The sequence below is a fragment of the Hyperolius riggenbachi genome, chromosome 3 (assembly GCF_040937935.1).
Source record: "Hyperolius riggenbachi isolate aHypRig1 chromosome 3, aHypRig1.pri, whole genome shotgun sequence".
In the NCBI taxonomy this organism is placed as follows: Eukaryota; Metazoa; Chordata; class Amphibia; order Anura; family Hyperoliidae; genus Hyperolius; species Hyperolius riggenbachi.
The window spans coordinates 217502332-217520443 of NC_090648.1; the positions used below are offsets into that span (position 1 = coordinate 217502332).

Below are 18112 nucleotides of genomic sequence, written 5' to 3' on the forward strand. Positions count from 1 at the left end.
TGATTAACTGCTGTGGACATTATGGGCTTATGCTCTGCGTTGCTGCAATAGTCTGCCGTGGCTCATAAGTGCTTTGTTTCCTGATGTTTGCACATTCAAAAGGGACTGTGATTACCATATTTTTGTGAGGAACTGCTAGAAAGTGGACATTTGCTACTACCATACACTGTGGAACTGTGATGGAATATTGTGACCCTAGGGTCTCCAGCAGAGACTTTCAGTTAATACATGTGACCGCACAATAATATATTTTTCTTGTTCCCTATGAGATCTGGGTGCAACTGGATTACTGGCCTTGTGCGATTGGGAGAGATGGATGTAGCGAGTGCTTGTGGGGCTTCAGTGTGTTGGGAGTCCAGGGCGTGGGGGCTATAGGGGAGTGTGTTACGGGACTAAGCCTCTTTTAATACTTTTGTCTTTTTTGATAAATAAAATGTATACAGTTTTTCATTAAATTCGTTTTTTGTGTTTGGTGTGAACCGTCCACCCTTCTACTTTCCTTCCTATCAGGTTTTTGCTATTAACTCAACAATTAGCCACATCCCAACAAACTATCCAGCATTTAAACAGTCTGAATGTGCATAGATTGCAAGCTCTTTGGGGCATGGTCCTCATTTCATATTTTTTTATGTAACAACCAGGGGAAGGTGGGGATGCCATACAGCAGTACCAGTTCCCTGAGGATGGCCCTGCCCTTAACCCTTTGGAGTGTAGAAGGCATATTCACTAAATTACTTTAGATTACTTTACTAAGCAGCACAGTAATTTCACAAATGACATAAGTGCATGATATGCTAAGTTGTATTATATACACAACACGTGCTTCACTATTTGCAACACACGGTGTGCATAGTTTGGGTAATTTGCTTATGCATGTTAAATAAACTATGTAATCTGCAATTTATGTAACAATACCTGTGCACCTTAATTTCCTAGTGTATTTTATTACTGCAGTATGTAGTGGCATCCACAAATCACATTGAATATATCTGCACCCATACAAACTGTGCTACACTGGGTTTCTCAAATATAGCCACACACCCTTCCCCACCACAACTATACTCTTCACACATGCCATAGATCCCACATAATGGTGTGCTGCCCCTGATCTAAGGTAATGCTGCTAGGGACACCATTTTACTGAGTAAGGCCCCCAGATATGCATTGGTAAGTGGTCTGTTGTATAAACTGAAATATGTGGTATTGTCTGATCAGCTTCTGGTATTTCTATACAGCCCCACATACTTTTTTTTTTCTTTTAACTGCCAAATTAAACTCCCCTTATTTCCATGTACTGATGAGAAAACCAAAATATTTCAGTTTTATTCATTATGGTGCTGAGCATTGCTGGGTGCAGTGCCTGACTGGAACTAGTATGCAGCTGCTGAGTCAGATACAATGATCTCCATAATGAGATAATCACATTAAACTTATTATTTCCCAGACTGTTTGCTGTACAACACAAGGATGCTATTAAGCAGATACTGTTTCATGTTGATAAATGGAAGGTGAGTTTTGTAGCCTTTCTTTTCTGAAGGGATAGGACAGATCAAGCAGCTAATCTGCTCATTGACTCTGCCTCAAGTCACCAGGTAACCTGGTTTGTCCCAAACAAACGGCAGCCAGGTGAATGTGATCCTTCCTGCACTACCACTCCCTGCAGGTGTACAAACTTCTAGCGGAGACAGACAAAAGGGGAGGGGGTGGAAGTGAAGGAAGTATAGAGGGAGAAGACTTTACAGAAAGGGAACGTGAATATAAAGGATTTTACGTGAAACTAAGTTTCTAATGTAGCCATGCCAGCCCCAGCTGCACCTCCTGCTGTCCCACCTGGGCCACCTCGCCTGCGTTTAGAGGACAAGGTGCTGTCTTTAGAGTTCCAGCTCCTGGATGCCCAGTTTAATGAACCAGGACAGTACAAGCTTCACCTGCTTGTGGAAAATCCATTGCTAGATAACTCTGTGGAAGAGGTCACAGTGAGGACCAACAATGGGGACATGATTCCAAGTAATCAGGCTGAGACTGATATTGTGGAGCAAGGAGATCTCACAGAAACGCTCTCATTTCAGAAGAATAGCTTTCTGTTTGTCCTGCCAAAAGGTAACGTGTGCTGCCTGCACTGAAACTGTGACTACCATTTATATATGTGGAGACTATGCCAGCATTTTTACTGAAAATGAAAAAAATGAAAAAATGTAATGTTTTTCACCAATGTTTCCTATGATGTAGAGGAGGTATTGTAAGATATAAATGCATAAGCTTTCTACCTCCATATTCTGCTATTGGTTTATAAAAATGCCAACTGTGATGTAAGATGAAGGCGCATCTTTTGGGCAACAGATTACATATAGATTTTGGAATCTTGTACCCTGCAATAAGATAGTTAACAGCCAGGGTCAGCCAGGGACAGGTAACAATCAGATCTGATTATTTGATGTTCTATGTCTATATCCTATGTGTATTTCGAGAAGAATAGGAGGTGCCCTTGTAATATGTTCGATGTTCCCTTATATCAGGAGACTTCACTTGGTGAAGAATTAGATTGTTTTATTGACATAAAGCACTTCGGACAACGCGTTTTGCGGTACAAACTGCTTCCTCAGGTCAAGTAACGGTGCTCCATCAGGTGACAGGTCAGGATCATCAGGTGACGGGGCAGGAGATCCTCAAGGATGACCAAATCTTTGTAACAACAAAAGATTTTATTTAGTGATATCACAGGCAACGCGTTTCGCGGGTCTGAGCCCGCTTCCTCAGGCCAATAGCAGTGCCAAACTAAGTGGTAGATTTAGCTGGGGGAGCCTCCTTGAGGATTTCCTGCCCCATCACCTGATGATCCTGACCTGTCACCTGATGGAGCACCTTTACTTGACCTGAGGAAGCGGTTTGTACTGCGAAACGCGTTGTCCAAGGTGCTATGTCAATAAAACAATCTAATTCTTCACCAGGTGAAGTCTCCTTATATAAGGGAGCATCGAAAATATATTACAAGGGCGCCTCCTATGCTTTTTGAAATACGACTTTGTATTACCCCACCAGTGGGGTTCTTCACGACTATCCAGGAGTGAAGCCTTTTTTTCAAATGAGCAGTGACCAATCCTCAAAAATACTGAGTGGGGATGGTACTTCCCTACATGCTATACAGAGTGGTTGCTTTTTTAGCAACCCACACTTGTGAGTATAACTACTATTTTTACTTTTAAGCCATTTGACCTGAAGATAATACACCAGAAGGGCTCCTGGTACCCCTGTGGTTTTTTTCTTTCTCTCCTTCTCTGTACTTGTTACAGCCCCCGAATATCCTATGCTGTAAAAAAAAAGGGCGCTGGAGAAAGCCGCTAGTAAAATATTGTTAAAATTACAGATATTCTACTAGTTAATTCTGATAGTAAATATTGGTAATCTTTTCAGATATTTTACTATTACCTAACCCCATCCTATCATGAGCCCTCCCTCTCGATGTTTAAAGGCCCATACACACGTCAGACTTTTGCGAACGACGGGTCGTTTGAACGTCCCGTCGTTCAGTCGTCCGCACGCCAAATCGGGCGTGTGCACAGACTGTCGTTCAGGTGATAAGACGGATTTTGAGCGATCCGCCTATCGAGTTTCATTTGGCAGTTAAAAGAAACAAAAAGTATGTGGGGCTGTATAGAAATACCAGAAGCTGATCAGACAATACCACATATTTCAGTTTATCCAACAGACCACTTACCAATGCATATCAAAGTCCGACGTGTGTATGGGCCTTTACACTAACTGATCCCCACTGACACTGCCTAAACCAAAGACCCCCACCACCACCACCGCAAAGTCTAACCTTAAAGCAGACCTGAACTCAGAACATCCTCTCTGCTCTAAAAGATACGCAACACCACGATAACCTTTAAAGAAAAACATTTCTTTGTTACAGCTGGTACAAATCCTGATATAAATCTGCACTGTTTCTACTTCCTGCTTTCATGGAAGCAGACATATTGATAACATCCTGTGCTTTCAAATGAGCTTATCTGCCTTATCTGTCTTTAAAGGGAAGGTTCAAGCAAAAAAAAAAATGAGTTTTACTTACCTGGGGCTTCTACCAGCCCCATGTAGCCATCCTGTGCCCTTGTAGGCACTCACTGCTGCTCCAGTCCCCCGCTAGCAGCTTTCTGACCTCGGAGGTCAGGGCCACATTGCATACATTTTTACGCATTCCAGCTAGTGCAGGAACAAATATTTACGCGTTGCACCACTAACGCGTAAAAATGTATGCGTTAATGTTCCTGCACTAGCGGGAATTTGTAAAAATGTACGCAATTCGGCCCTGACCTCCGAGGTCAGAAAGCTCCCAGCGGGGGACTGGAGCAGCAGTGAGTGACTACGAGGGCACAGGATGGCTGCATGGGGCTGGTAGAAGCCCCAGGTAAGTGAAACTCATTTTTTTTTTTTTGCTTGGACCTTCCCTTTAAGACCCACCTCCTGGCAGAACCTAACCCTAAACCCCCCTGGCAGTGCCTAACTTTGATCACCCCCACTGACGTTTAACAATAAGAACCCCCTCAAGCACCTGCCTAACCCTATCTGCCAACATTTTGTTAATAGCCGCAATAAGCAGCCATTAGTCAGAATATGTAGCGGGTGGTCTCTGGCATCTAAATTACCTCTAATAGCTGTTACTCAGGGATATTGACATTGCCACCTATGGCTGCACCCTTTTTACTGTGTCACCTCTGACGCCCTTTTTACCTGTTGTGACCCAGGTTTGTATTGTATCGCAAGACATTGAACATTTAGACGATTGCTAGAACAGCCGACCAGTGCTTGCGGCTTCCATCTGCAGCCATGTGATCATTGTACTTTTTCTTTTCTGGGCATCAAGAAGCATTCTAGGGGTGTTTGAAGTAAATGTTGAGTGCCCACTAATGGTGTCAAAAAAGGTAACTGGCTACTGGGATCCATCTGAAAATGGCGCCTGTGAATAATGGCGCATGCTGTTGCTGCTAATCCGTTTGCCGCTTATCGCTATTTAATGTTAAAGCCTTATTGTTGTTTAACGTGAAAGCCTTATTGTTATTTAGCGTTAACACACAGAACCCTCTCTACCTATCCCTAACCCCTAACCACCCCCTGGTGGTGCCTAACCCTAACCACCCCCTGGTGGTGCCTAACCCTAAGACTCCCCCCCCCCCCCCAGTGGTGCCTAACCCTAACTTTGACAGTGTTACATTAAATCCATTCACCGTTTTGCAGTTAAATAAAGTCTGCAGTTTGGCTTATGTAGGGTGCTATTGATAAATAACGTTACTGTGGGCAATAACCTCTGCTGTTTGGCAAATGAACGGCACTATTGATAAATAACGTTATTGTGTGCCACTATTGATAAATAACGTTAGTGTGTGCCACTATTGATAAATAACGTTAGTGTGTGCCGTTTTTCTTCTTTTTTTCCCTGTGCGCCATTATTATGCAGTACTAACGATATATAGCGATAAGCGTATCTTTTTAATGCGGCGCCATTTGTATGCATAGGCGCTGTGCGCCATTATTCACTGATCCGGGCTACTGAGGTAGGAGCAGATATACAGTAAATAATTTAGTCTGTAAAAGGATAATTTGTTCTATAAAAGGATGTAGACACAATAAATTGCTGATGCTCACGATGACCTCTCAATGATTAGGTGAACAATTCTGGGGGAGAGCACTGTACAGACATGCTCTTTGGCTGCAGGCAAACAGCATGTGCTGTTCTAAGGAGAGGGAAGGATGGATGACAGGTGGCAAACAAGCATTCTACAGAACTTGTAGGTAATGCACTTGTCCAGCCCATATAATTTAGCAATCTGCCACAGTGGTGCAGTTATACACACTCTAGATTCTCAAGCAAGACTACCCACAAAAATCGTTTTCTTTAAGGATCATCTATAGTGTTTAGGAGGTTTGAAACTCTGTAGATGATTTTGGTGGTAAAAACAATCCCCCCTCCCCCATTCCCAACTAATACCGATGGAAGTAACTCAAAATTGCATGGAGGACTCTATCCAAGACATTTCTTTAGATAATGGATTCCATATACTCTATAAACGGTATAAACGTCTAGTCTAGTTGAAATGTCTTAATGACACATTTTTCTACTTTGAAGATTTATTTTGTGTCCTGATTTATATCAAATGATCAATGTCATTTTGTCTTTTGATTTTCTTTTTCTGCTTTTGACACAGGACTGTGTAAAAACGATAAACACCATGATGTAAGACTGTCCATTGATGTTCTGAAGTTGTCAGCTGGCCCGCTTAAGTCAGGCAAGAAGGTTGGGCAAGCACTGTTTGCTATCTACCCCCGCACTAACCAGCCTCGCATTAGTCTGCGCGCTGCACCCTTCGAGCCACTCTACAATTATCATGGCATCCTGGCACTTCTAAGAGTTGGAGGCGATCATATGGCAATGCACTGTGGACGTCTAGCATACAATGTTTGCTTTAGAGAATACAAACCTCCAAAAATTGAGGAAACTCCTGAATCACCCACTCCCATACCTATCAACTTGAAACCTGGCAGCTCTAAGCCTGGAACCCCCCACAATGACCAACTGCAGCAAAGCAGTCACCAAATGGCCTCATCTAGATTACTTAGCAGTAGGTCCAACATCCTTCAGCCAGATAGCAGTAGATCAGTCCAAATCCAAACTGACACTTCAGCTCGAAGATCTCATCACAGTATCCCTGTTATAGCACTCAATCAAGATTTTGAGAACGATGAATCCTCAGATGATGAGGAACACATGTCATCTCCAGGGAGTCCTCTGGAAACTGAGGTAAGACGTTGTTTTGTGATGTCAGACTAAGGCTAAACGTCTGTATGTACAGGTATGTCTTCTAATCAAATGTTGTAGCAGAAACTTGTGTGAATAACCTATAACCTGTGCATAAACCTACTTTTTGCCTCTTCTTTTTAGTGTCTCCTGTATTTAACCACTTCAGGACTCAGCCTTTACCCCCCCTTAAGGACCAGCACTGATTTCTAAGATCTGTGCTGGGTGAGCTCTACAGCCCCCAGCACAGATCAAATACCAGGCAGAGCGACCAGATCGCCCCCCTTTTTTTCCCCACTAGGGGGATGATGTGCTGGGGGGGTCTGATCGCTCCTGCATGCGTGTGCAGGATTCCCCCTCTCCCTCTTCTCCCTCCCTGCCCCGGAGATCGGAGGCTGCACAGGAATGGATCATTCCTGTGCAGCCTCTAACAGGCTCCTGCCTGTCATGTGACAGCGATCCCCGGGCCCCTGATTGGCCAGGGATCGCTGATCTAGTACAACGCTGCTACTGTTAGCAGCGTTGTAAAAATGTAAAATTTATTTCCGCTTGTGTTTACATTTAGCCTGCGAGCTGCAATCGGCAGCCCGCAGGCTATTCACGGAGCCCCCCGCCGTGAATGGACAGGAAGCGCGAGCGGCTGTTTCCTGATTAATTAGCCTGGAGCCGGCGACGCAGATGTGCGTCGCTGGTCCTGCAGCTACCACTTTGCCAACGCGCATTATGAGTGCGCGGTTGGCAAGTGGTTAAATCCCTAGTTCTGTGGAATATATACATTTTTATTTATTAGGAATAGATTGTGAGCCCCTCTGAGGGACAGTTAGTAACAAGGACAATATATACTCTGTACAGCGCTGTGTAATATGTCAGTGCTGTATAAATACTTAAAGGGGCGCTATGGCGAAAAATTTTAAAATTTAAAATATATGCAAACATAGACAAAAAAATTATAAAATAAATGAGCCATAAATTACTTTTCTCCTATGTTGCTGTCACTTACAGTAGGTAGTAGAAATCTGACAGAAGTGACATGTTTTGGACTAGACCATCTCTTCATAGGGGATTCTTAGCAAGGCTTTTATTCTTTATAAAGATATTCCCTAAAAAGGATTTAAACAATGATGCTGGCCACCTTCCCTGCTCCCTACACAGTTTTTTGGCAGTTGGACAGAGTAACTGCAATTTACTAAGTGCTTTTGAAAATAAATAAATCCCTGAGAATCCCCCCGTGAAGAGATGGACTAGTCCAAAAAGTGTCGCTTCTGTCAGATTTCTACTACCTACTGTAAGTGACAGCAACATAGGATAAAAGTAATTTATGGCTCATTTTAATCTGGAAAAAAACGTACTTCTTATTTGTTTATGTTTACACGTAGTTAAAATTTAAAAAAATTTCACCATAGTGCCCCTTTATCAGGGGCGTAGCAATAGGGGTTGCAGAGGTTGCGACCGCATCGGGGCCCTTGAACCAGAGGGGCCCCGCAGGGCCCTCCCTCTACTACAGTACTAGCTCTCTATTGGTCCTGTGCTCATAATAATCACTTCTATAGATACTTTGAATAGTGGTGATCATTAACAGACTGTTCCCCATTCCCTTCTTGCACCTCTGACACTGTAGTTGCCATTGGCAGGTTTTGGTGCGCTGTTTCAATTGTTATGTATAGAGTGCTTGGGGGGCCCCATTGTAAAACTTGCATCGGGGCCCACAGCTCCTTAGCTACGCCACTGCCCTTTATATAAATAAATTTTTAAAAGTTTGCTGGTTGGCTTCATGCTGACATACTGTGTCAGTATCAAATGCTGCTTGGCTCGACTGAACAGCAGTCAATGATCCATATAAGCTCCTCTCCTTATCCCATCAACATCACCAACATTCATCACCAGCTGCTACCTGTCACTACCCATCAACCATTACTTACTGTAATTCATCATCATTATCCATTACCACCTGTCACCATGGCTGGCCTTTGACAGGAGCAACCGGAGTGGTCGCTCAGGGCATGCGGCTTTCAAGGGCGCACGTGCACAGCTGTCTCCACTCGCCGCAATGCGCTCCTGCACACACAGACCTGTCCGGCTGCATTAAAACAAGTTCCCCTCACTCGCGGCTCCCTCCGATACACCGCACCCAGACTGTCAGCCCTGTAGTTCAGCCATGGGCGACCCGGCAGCAGTGATGTCAAAGAGAGCCCAGTGGTGGCCCTGTGTACCTCAAATACAGGAAGTGCTCATTTCCTTAATGAGCACTTCCTGTATTTGAAGTATACAGCGTGGCTTCACTCGCTCTGTCATCAATGCTGCCAGGCAGCCCACCGCTGAACTACAGGGCTGACAGTTGGAGTGCTGGGGATTGGAGGGAGCCACGAGTGAGGGGAACTTGTTTTAATGCAGCCGACAGGTCTGTGTGTGACAGGAATGCATCGCCCCAGATCACCCAGAGTGCCGGGGAGCACAGCAAACCGCAAGCAATGGGGACTTTAGCACAGAGATAAGTGAGTCACTCATGGGGCTTTACATAGAGTAAATTGCAGCCCTAATGGACTGGACTTTGTGCAGCAGTCAACTAGTCGTTTTCCAATGGCATGCTGAACGTGGCTATCTACAGTCTTTCTCTCTCTCTCTCTCTCTCTCTCTCTCTCTCTCTCTCTCTCTCTCTCTCTCTCTTTCTCTCCATCCACCTCTCTCTCTCTCTCTCTCTCTCTCTCTCTCTCTCTCTCTCTCTTTCTCTCCATCCACCCCTCTCTCTCTCTCTCTCTCTCTCTCTCTCTCTCTCTCTCTCTCTCTCCATCCATCCATCCCTATCTCGCTCTCTCTCCAAATCCAAATCCAAAAAGCTTTATTGGTAGGACCAAATACGTTTAGCATTGCCAAAGCAAAACAAAACATTAACATTGGGGGGGGGGGGGGGGGGGGGGGGGTTGTGGGAGTAAGGGAACAATATAGGTATACAGTCCATAGGAGTGTGGAGGATGTAAGGGATGGTATGGGGGGATGAGATATATAGTCCATAGGGGAAGGGGGTATAGATATACAGTCCATAGGGGAGTATAGGGTTATACAGTCCATGTGGTATCATGTTCCTCTCAGTTTGTGGCAGGCAGTGATATATCGGGCTGCTATTTGCACAGTTTTTTCCTCTTCCCCCAGTAGGATGTAGAATTTTCTCTCCTCATCTGTGGAGGTGAAATCTGGGATGTGGTCAGAGAATCTCTGGAAGTGGCCGGTCCTCAACGGTGTGTATTTTCTGCAGTGTAGCAAGAAGTGGGCCTCATCCTCCAGGACCCCCTGGTCAAATTGCCTGCACAGTCTCTTCTCCCGGGGCTTCCATGTCTGTCTGCGTCGCCCTGTCTCTATCTCCAGGTTGTGGGCGCTCAGACGGTATAGGCTCAAGGTCTGTCTGTCTTTGTGGTGGTGTAGCCTCTCCAGATACAAGGCCATTGTGTACTTTCACTGCAGTGATTGGTAGACGGCAAGTTTCTGGGATTTCTTTATGACACTTCTCCATTCCTCTAGGTATCGGTCCTTGCAGCTTTCTATCGTCCCTTTTATTTGGGCTTTTGTCAGCCTGTGTTGGTGGTCTTGGCTTGGCTGGCTGCTGACGCTTTGTTTCAAAACGCATGGTATGGCCTCGCCCCCCTGGCTCAGTGAGGTTTTATGGTGGTAAGTGCTGGGGCTGCTGCTCTGTATATGCGCCCAGTATAAGAGCACCCTCAGCTGGATAGTCAGTCATAGTTGGAATTTGCCTAGCTCTGCCCGGCAACCTGAGTTCGAAGTGCTTCAATGGACTTGGAGAAGATACTTGCATAACTCTAGATGGAAGATTTCTGTTGGGCTGGAGTCCCATTTTGATTGGTCAGGGTAGGTGACCGGGCCCCATACCTCACTGCTATAGAGTAGGATTGGGGTGATGATGCTGTCGAATATCTTTACCCAGACTCTCACCGGTGGCTTTAGGTGGTAAAGTTGTCTTCTGATGGCATAAAACGTTCTGCAGGCTTTTTCCTTCAGGGCCTCTACTGCTGTTTTAAAGCTCCCTGTTTGGTTAATTTCAAGCTCCAGGTTTATTAGCCCAGGGTATATTAACTGTTAGTGGTCACCAGTGGGCAGCCATTTAATATAAATGAGGAGGTGGATGTTTTATTTACATTTTTCCTTTGGAACACTATCACTTTTGTCTTCTTTGGGTTGATGGGCAGTGCCCATGTGGTGCAGAAACTCTCCAGTACTGCCAGGCTATCCTGTAGGCCACTTTCTGTTGGGGAGAGCAGCAGGAGATCATCTGCATACAGCAGGAACTTCACCTCACGGTCATGCAGGAGGAGGCCTGGTGCTGGGGAGGATTCCAGGGCTACAGCCAGTTGGTTAATGTATATGTTAAAGAGCGTTGGGCTCAGACTGCAGCCCGGCCTGACTCCTCGACCCTGCTTGAAGAACGCGCTTCTCTTCCCATCCACTTTTACAATGCATTGGTTCCCAGTATATGAACTCTTGATGACATCATAGGTTCTTCCTCCTATTACACTCTCCAGGAGTTTTATCAAAAGGCCTGGGTGCCACACCAAGTCAAACGCCTTCTTAAAATCCACAAAGCAAGCATGTATTTTGCCACGTGAGCTGTTCACATGGGTCTTGATGAGGCTGTGCAGTGTGTAGATGTGGTCGGGTTTGCGGTGGTTTGGCATGAACCCAGTTTGGCTTTTGCTGAGTACGTCCTGCTGTGTGAGGAAGGAGAGGATCCTTTTATTGATGATGCTGTTAAACAGTTTCCCCAGCATGCTGCTGACACAGATTCCTCTGTAGTTTGCTGGATCATATCTGTCCCCATTCTTGTAGATGGGTGTTATGAGGCCTTCACTCCAGGCCTGAGGAAAGAAGCCTGCACTTAGGATGAGGTTGAATAGTCTTGCGAGTGCCTCATGTATGTCTGGGGTGCTGTATTTGATCATCTCTGGCAGGATGCCATCAGTACCGCTGGCCTTCTTACATTTTATCATCTTTGTTCTTTCTCTTATATCCTGCACCATAATTGGTGTATCCAGAGGGTTTTGAAAGTCCTTGATTGTCTCTATGTCCTTCAGTTTTGCGGCTATATGTTTCTGTTCCAGGGTTTGGGCATTTTCTGGGATGTCTTTGTAGAGGTCCCTGAAGTAGTGGAGCCAGATGTGGCCATTTTGGATGTGAAGAGGGCTTTTCTTGGGCTTTGTGCCAATATAGTTCCAAGTCTAACAGAATGAGTTGTCTTGGAGGGAGTCCTCCAGCTGTTGGAGTTTGTGGGAGATATGGTTCTGTTCTTTCCGCCTGAGAGTGTCTTTGTATTGCCTCTGTAGGTGGTCATGGGCTTCCCTTAGGTCCCGGTTGTTGGGGTCTCTGTGCTTTTGGTTGGAGGCTGCTCTCTCTCTCTCTCTCTCTGTATATAATGTATATATATATATATATATATATATATATATATATATGTATGTATATATATATATATATATATATATATATATATATATAATGATTGTATGTGTCTGTCTGTCTGTCCATCCCTCTCTCCCTATTCATCCGTCCCTATATTATCTATTCATCCCTCTGTCTATCCATCTATCCATCCATCCCTTTATCTGTCCCTGTCTGTGCCTTTCTCTCTCTCTCTCTTTCTCTCTCTCTCTCTCTCTCTCTCTTTCTCTCTCTCTCTCTGTGTATCTGTATGTCTATCCATCCCTATATTATTATTTTTTATTAATATTATTTATATAGCGCAGAGCCTCAGAGGACGCTCATACGAGCGAAACGTGCGTCAGGCAAGCCACCGCTCCCACTTCACCCCACCAAGCACTGGAACTGGTAGGAACGTTTTAAAGTGATTGGAAATTCATTTTATGTTTTCCCATGATATACAGCCGGATCCATTAAAGCTGTTTTTAAAAACAAGGAACTGCATGTGCCAATCCTGTGTATCTCCTATTGTGCTATATATATTGTGTATTCTGTCTGGATTTGAGCACGCTATCCTTGCCAGATATACACCAGACCAGTGCTGCAGCCCAAGATTATTACATCTATGCTGAACATCTGTTATTGCGGTGCCTGTTGGCCTCTCCTTTCGTCTCATTATTTATATAGCGCCAACATCTTCCATAGCGCTGTACATATATGTCTCCCTTCCCTCACTCTCTATTTATTTATCCCTCCATCCATCATCTATACCTACCTACCTACCTACATCTATCTATCTATCTATCTATCTATCTATCTATCTATCTATCTATCTATTTATCTATCTATTTATGCTGAGAAGGGCGGTGTCATCTGGCTAAAGGTAGCCCAGAAGGGGAATTACCTATACTGAAGGGGTGGCATGTTCTACTTATACTGAAGGGGAACATCTGGCTACCTATAATGGATGGGCTCCAGCCTCCAGTTTACTACACTTTCATCTGTTTACTGCACTAACATCTGGCTACCTATACTTAAAGGGGGTCAGTCATCTGGCTAACTTTACGGAGGGGGGACATCTCTGGCTACCTATACTGAAAGGAGGACGATCTGGCTGTATATGTATACTGGGCGCATCTGGCTACCTACACTGGGCAACCCAGCTGCTCTTGCTGGAATTATAAGGTTTGTGTTCATGCATATGTGTGTCTTGGTTGGGATACTTTTTCAGGAGCGGCTGGTGATAGTGGGCCTTGGGGAGCAAAAAGTACAAATAAGGCCCTGGGTGTCACAGAGATCTGAGCATTTGGCATGATGCGTCAAAGTTCCAAAAGGTTGGGAAACACTTTCCTAGGAGAAAAGGTGAATTGCATATGGGCCTGTGTGTGTGCATGCGCAGAGGGTGAAGGGGGGGGACCAAAATCAGGCTTTGCTCAGGGTGCTGTGAAACCTAAGGCTGGCCCTGCCTGTCACTACTCAAAACCCACCAATTGCACTTCCTTGTCAGCTTCTATCTGGCGCTGCTCATTACCCACTATCTACCACCACTTGTTACCCACTACATGTCACTACTTATTACCCAATATCTGTTGCTATTTATTTCCTACTACCAATCATAATCATTAGAATCTAGTGGCAGGCAGGTAGGGATTAGTGGATGTAAGAGTCAGGCAGGTAGAATATAGTGGCATGCAAGCAGTGATAGTTAGGTTCTAGTGGCAGGCAGATACTGACAGTTTCATACCAGTGGTAGGTAAGGCCATAGGGGAAAAGTATTAAATGGTAGGACGTGACAGATAATAGTAGGAGTGTATGGCGAATAGTACTGCCGCTGCGTGCCAAGTGGCAGATAGTGGTGTTATGACTAATGACAGCAGGTAGTGTGTGTGACAAGTACTGATAGACAGAAAAGGGCTGCCTGGCTATCAGCAGAATCTAACTGTCACTGCCTACACATCTAAGTGGATGCAACATTTTTCTGTAAGGCCCCTGGCAATGGGCTTACCCAAAGGGTTGACCAAAATTTTACACTCCTTAGAAAAGAAAGAGTGTTAAAATGAAGGATTTGCAAATTCCTTAGTTGATCCTTAGATGGGGGAAAACAAAAGTAGCAATGCACCTAGTTTTTGTGGGGGTCCTGTGTGCAAGTCGACCCCCTCCACAAGCAAACAACAAATTGTACCGGCATATATGTGTATATCATATATTTTTCACAGGATTTCATTGTCATAATTGGAGTATCCCAGTGGAACTATAAGGGTATTCTCCTATGATAAAAAAGAAAAATAGTTAATAGCAGGCAGCACCGTCCGCCCATGATGCCAAATGACGTCTGGCTGCGTGGGACGCAGGAGCCACAATCTCGCTTGCCTCCTGCCCACCCTACCTGCGGCCGCCGATCATATTACCTTCTCAACGGCCGCTTCCTCCAAAGTCTCCATCCTCTTTCATGTTGCCACTCGCCGCTAAACTGCAGGCCTCATATCAGAGAAACCCACTGCGTGCTGTAACAGAATAGCGGCTGCCATAGCAGTGTATATACAGTGCATATACAGGACGTAATTACTTCTTTGATATGCACTGCCCCCAGTGACTGGTTAGCAGGCACCGGAGGCAGCTAAACTACCTATAGTGGGGCAACTGTACTAGCTACAGTACCCATACTACTGGGGCAACTATACTACCTGTACTGGGGGCAACTATAATACCTATACTGGGGTATCTATACTTGCTACCTATACTACTGGGGCAACTATACTACCTGCACTGGGGGCAACTATAATACCTATACTGGGGCAATTATACTAGCTACCTATACTACTGGGGCTACTATACTACCTGTACTGGGGACAATTACACTACCTATATTGGGGCAACTATACTAGCTATCTATACTACTGGGGCAACTATACTACATGTACTGGGGCAACTATAATACCAATACTGGGGCAACTATACTATATATACTGGGGCAACTATAATACCAATACTGGGGCAACTATACTATCTATACTGGGGCAACTATACTACCTATACTGGGGGCAACTATACTAGCTACCAATACTGGGGCAACTTTACTGGCTACTAATACAGGGGCAAAAATATTGGCTACCTATACTGGGGGCAACTATACTAGCTACCTATACTGGGGGAACTATACTGGCTACCTATACTGGGGGCATCTATACCTGGCTACTCTATACAGGGGGCACCTGTACCTGGCTACATACCTACCTATACTGAAGACAAACATTTTTGATATAGAAAATGGAGTCACTTCAATAGTTTTTGGAGTGACCACTGTTTAAATCAAAGCAACCCTTTGATATTATCTGGCTGACTATTTGCAGCTGGCTTGGTATAATTTTCTACTTAGGATTTAAAGTTTTCGAAACTTGATACAATATTTTGTTCTTTATCATCACTTTTGGATCCTCCCATAGAAGGCATAGTAGGTTGTAGTTCTAATGATATACTGTATTTATTTTATAACATTTAATTACAAAATGACTTTACACATATTGGAATTTATACATTTATTTATTTTAATTTTATTTTTTAACAGATGGAAATTTTCAATGTAAGACCAAATTAAAGCAGAACTTTCCAGGAAAAAAAATGTTACTGATGCAAGTTCAAACAAGTTCAGTCTGATCCCAGGTTAATTCAAGTTGTCCATTCACTGGCAGAGCTTGGACATGAATTAATGTTAAATTTAACATAAACTGAAAGAGAACTAATCTTAAAAAGATCCATTGTACACTAGTCCCTAAAATGTTATCCCACCTGCAGATTGAAATGGAAAATTCATTTTAATTCCATTGATTTGCAAAATGGTTTGTGAACCATTGATGTATACTATATACCATTTGTTAGATGAAACTGAAGTAAGTGCATGAAACACTTGTGCCAACTTCTAATTTACTTCAAGGATGGTCACTGCTGTCTCCTCTCATAATATATTTAGAGAAATGTTACAAGTGTTTTCAGAAAATACTGCCATTGTTTATTTTGCCAACATCAGAAACAGCTTCACTTAGCAACCTAGTCCTTACATACAAACCCCAAACCTCACCTCTTGTTTATCAATCTTCACCAACTGACTGAATATATTCTCTCCACTTCCATCTCTAAATCCCATCCCATTACCTGCCCGCTTGATCCTATTCCCTGTCTCCTCATTACTCACCTTTCCTGTTCCTTCATAGATGCCCTAACCTCTCTCACCAACTTTTCTTGCCCCCCCTGGCCTCCCCAACTAAATCACATACAGGACTACTGAAGAAACAACCATGTCCTGATTGTTTCATGTCCTAATCACTGCAACTACCTCCTACCTGCTAACCACCTGGCCCGCTCTGCTCTGGCACATCTACTCTTGCTTCTCTAATGCTAATATGCTCTGACAGTCCCCCCCATTGGCTGCCTATCACACCAAGGATACAATGCAAGATTCTAAACCTTACCTATGAAGCATTTTACTGTCTAGCTCTTTTTTACTTAATTATATTTGTCTCCTCCATTAAATATCCACTCAACTAAAAGTATTCCTTTCTAGCCACTGCTTCTCATTCTTGTATATAAGACTTCTCTCAAATTTCCCATTCTTATCTGAACTCCTTTCCACAATCTCCAAGTGGGGGTGAGGTGAAGTATCTTCTTAGGAAAAAAAACACGGAGACAATGGGAGCCCAATAGCACAATATCTCACTATTTTCTGAAATGAATAAGTCAACATCAATCTGTACATGATTTGGCCACACTTCCCATTTTTCAACAATGAGTTCACACTTACCATCTTTAGGTGCAACCTGAAAACTTAATTCTTCCGGCAAGCATATACCTTACCTAAAACACTACCAACCACTACACTACCACCTGGTACACAGCTTCTTCTTACCAACAGTTGTACCCCCTTAGACTGTAAGATCAAATGAGCATTCATATATTGTTTCCCCTTATGTGTTATTACTGCTATGTAGACTGGGTGCTTTTTCCCACCTCTATTTATAATGCATTAACCAACCTGGCTAATGCCACTGTTAATAGTTTGCATTTTCTATTGAACTGCATCACAGATGCTGCCGGCACTATATAAATACACAATAATAATAATGATATGATGTGTTTAATCCAGGTTGGGTTTGGCTGATTTGTGAAAGCTTTCATATATACAGCATGCAGTCTGCTGAATTGAGTATTCAAGGGAAGTGATCCTCCTGGATATTCTCCATCTGCCTGTTAAGGCCACGAACCTGACAGGTTTACCTAGAGATTTTACTGCTCTCTAGTGGTCACAAATTTAGCATCTAGTTTGAGGTAATCAGACATTAATAACGCAGACAGAGTTTATGGACAGATTTGTGCATAAACAGCATTCTCTATAGCTATATATTGATTCATCACTTAATTAAAGTTGTGGTAAATGTCCCATAGGATTCTTATAGTATAGCATACAAAATATGAGACGTTCGTTCATTCGTAATTGACCCACTTTAACATACATGTGTGAAGGAAGGTGAGGAAAGAATTTTTAGGCTGCCTCGGCTGATCATTTAAAATGTTTAATGGGGAGGGGGGGGGGGGCATATTGGGGGGTGTTCAATATTGATCTTTTAGCGATAGCTCACTATATGCAGATTGCAGTGGCAATCCTTTGATAATTCCAATTTCTATGACTATTCCTGGTAGTTTATTCAGATGTGTTAAAGTGACACTTTACACACACAAAAACAAACTTATGATATAAAGTATTGTATGTGTAGTACTCATAATTAATATAACATTAGTAGCAAAGAAAAGTCTCATATTTTTATTTTCAGTTATATAGCTTTATTTTTATAACATTGCATTAATCTCTAATATCTGCAATTTACACACCATACTCTGCATTTTAAACCA

General features: G+C 43.6%; 1 protein-coding gene across 4 annotated transcripts in view; it reads left to right on the top strand.

Annotated features, from left to right (window-relative positions):
• The first annotated feature begins 1710 nt into the window (after positions 1–1710).
• Positions 1711–18112, top strand: part of CCDC33 (coiled-coil domain containing 33) — a 153601-nt gene continuing 137199 nt past the window's right edge. For 2 of the 4 annotated variants that reach the window (XR_011029964.1, XM_068272576.1), the window contains exons 1-2: positions 1711–2100; positions 6201–6793. Coding sequence is in view for 2 of the 4 variants with exons in the window: in XM_068272576.1 (XP_068128677.1) it covers positions 1797–2100; positions 6201–6793 (897 nt within the window). In the remaining 2 variants the exon portion in view is untranslated. Of the gene's footprint in view, positions 2101–6200; positions 6794–12538; positions 12620–18112 lie in introns of those variants that run through there. The other 2 variants (XM_068272575.1, XM_068272578.1) reach the window with 2 other exon arrangements.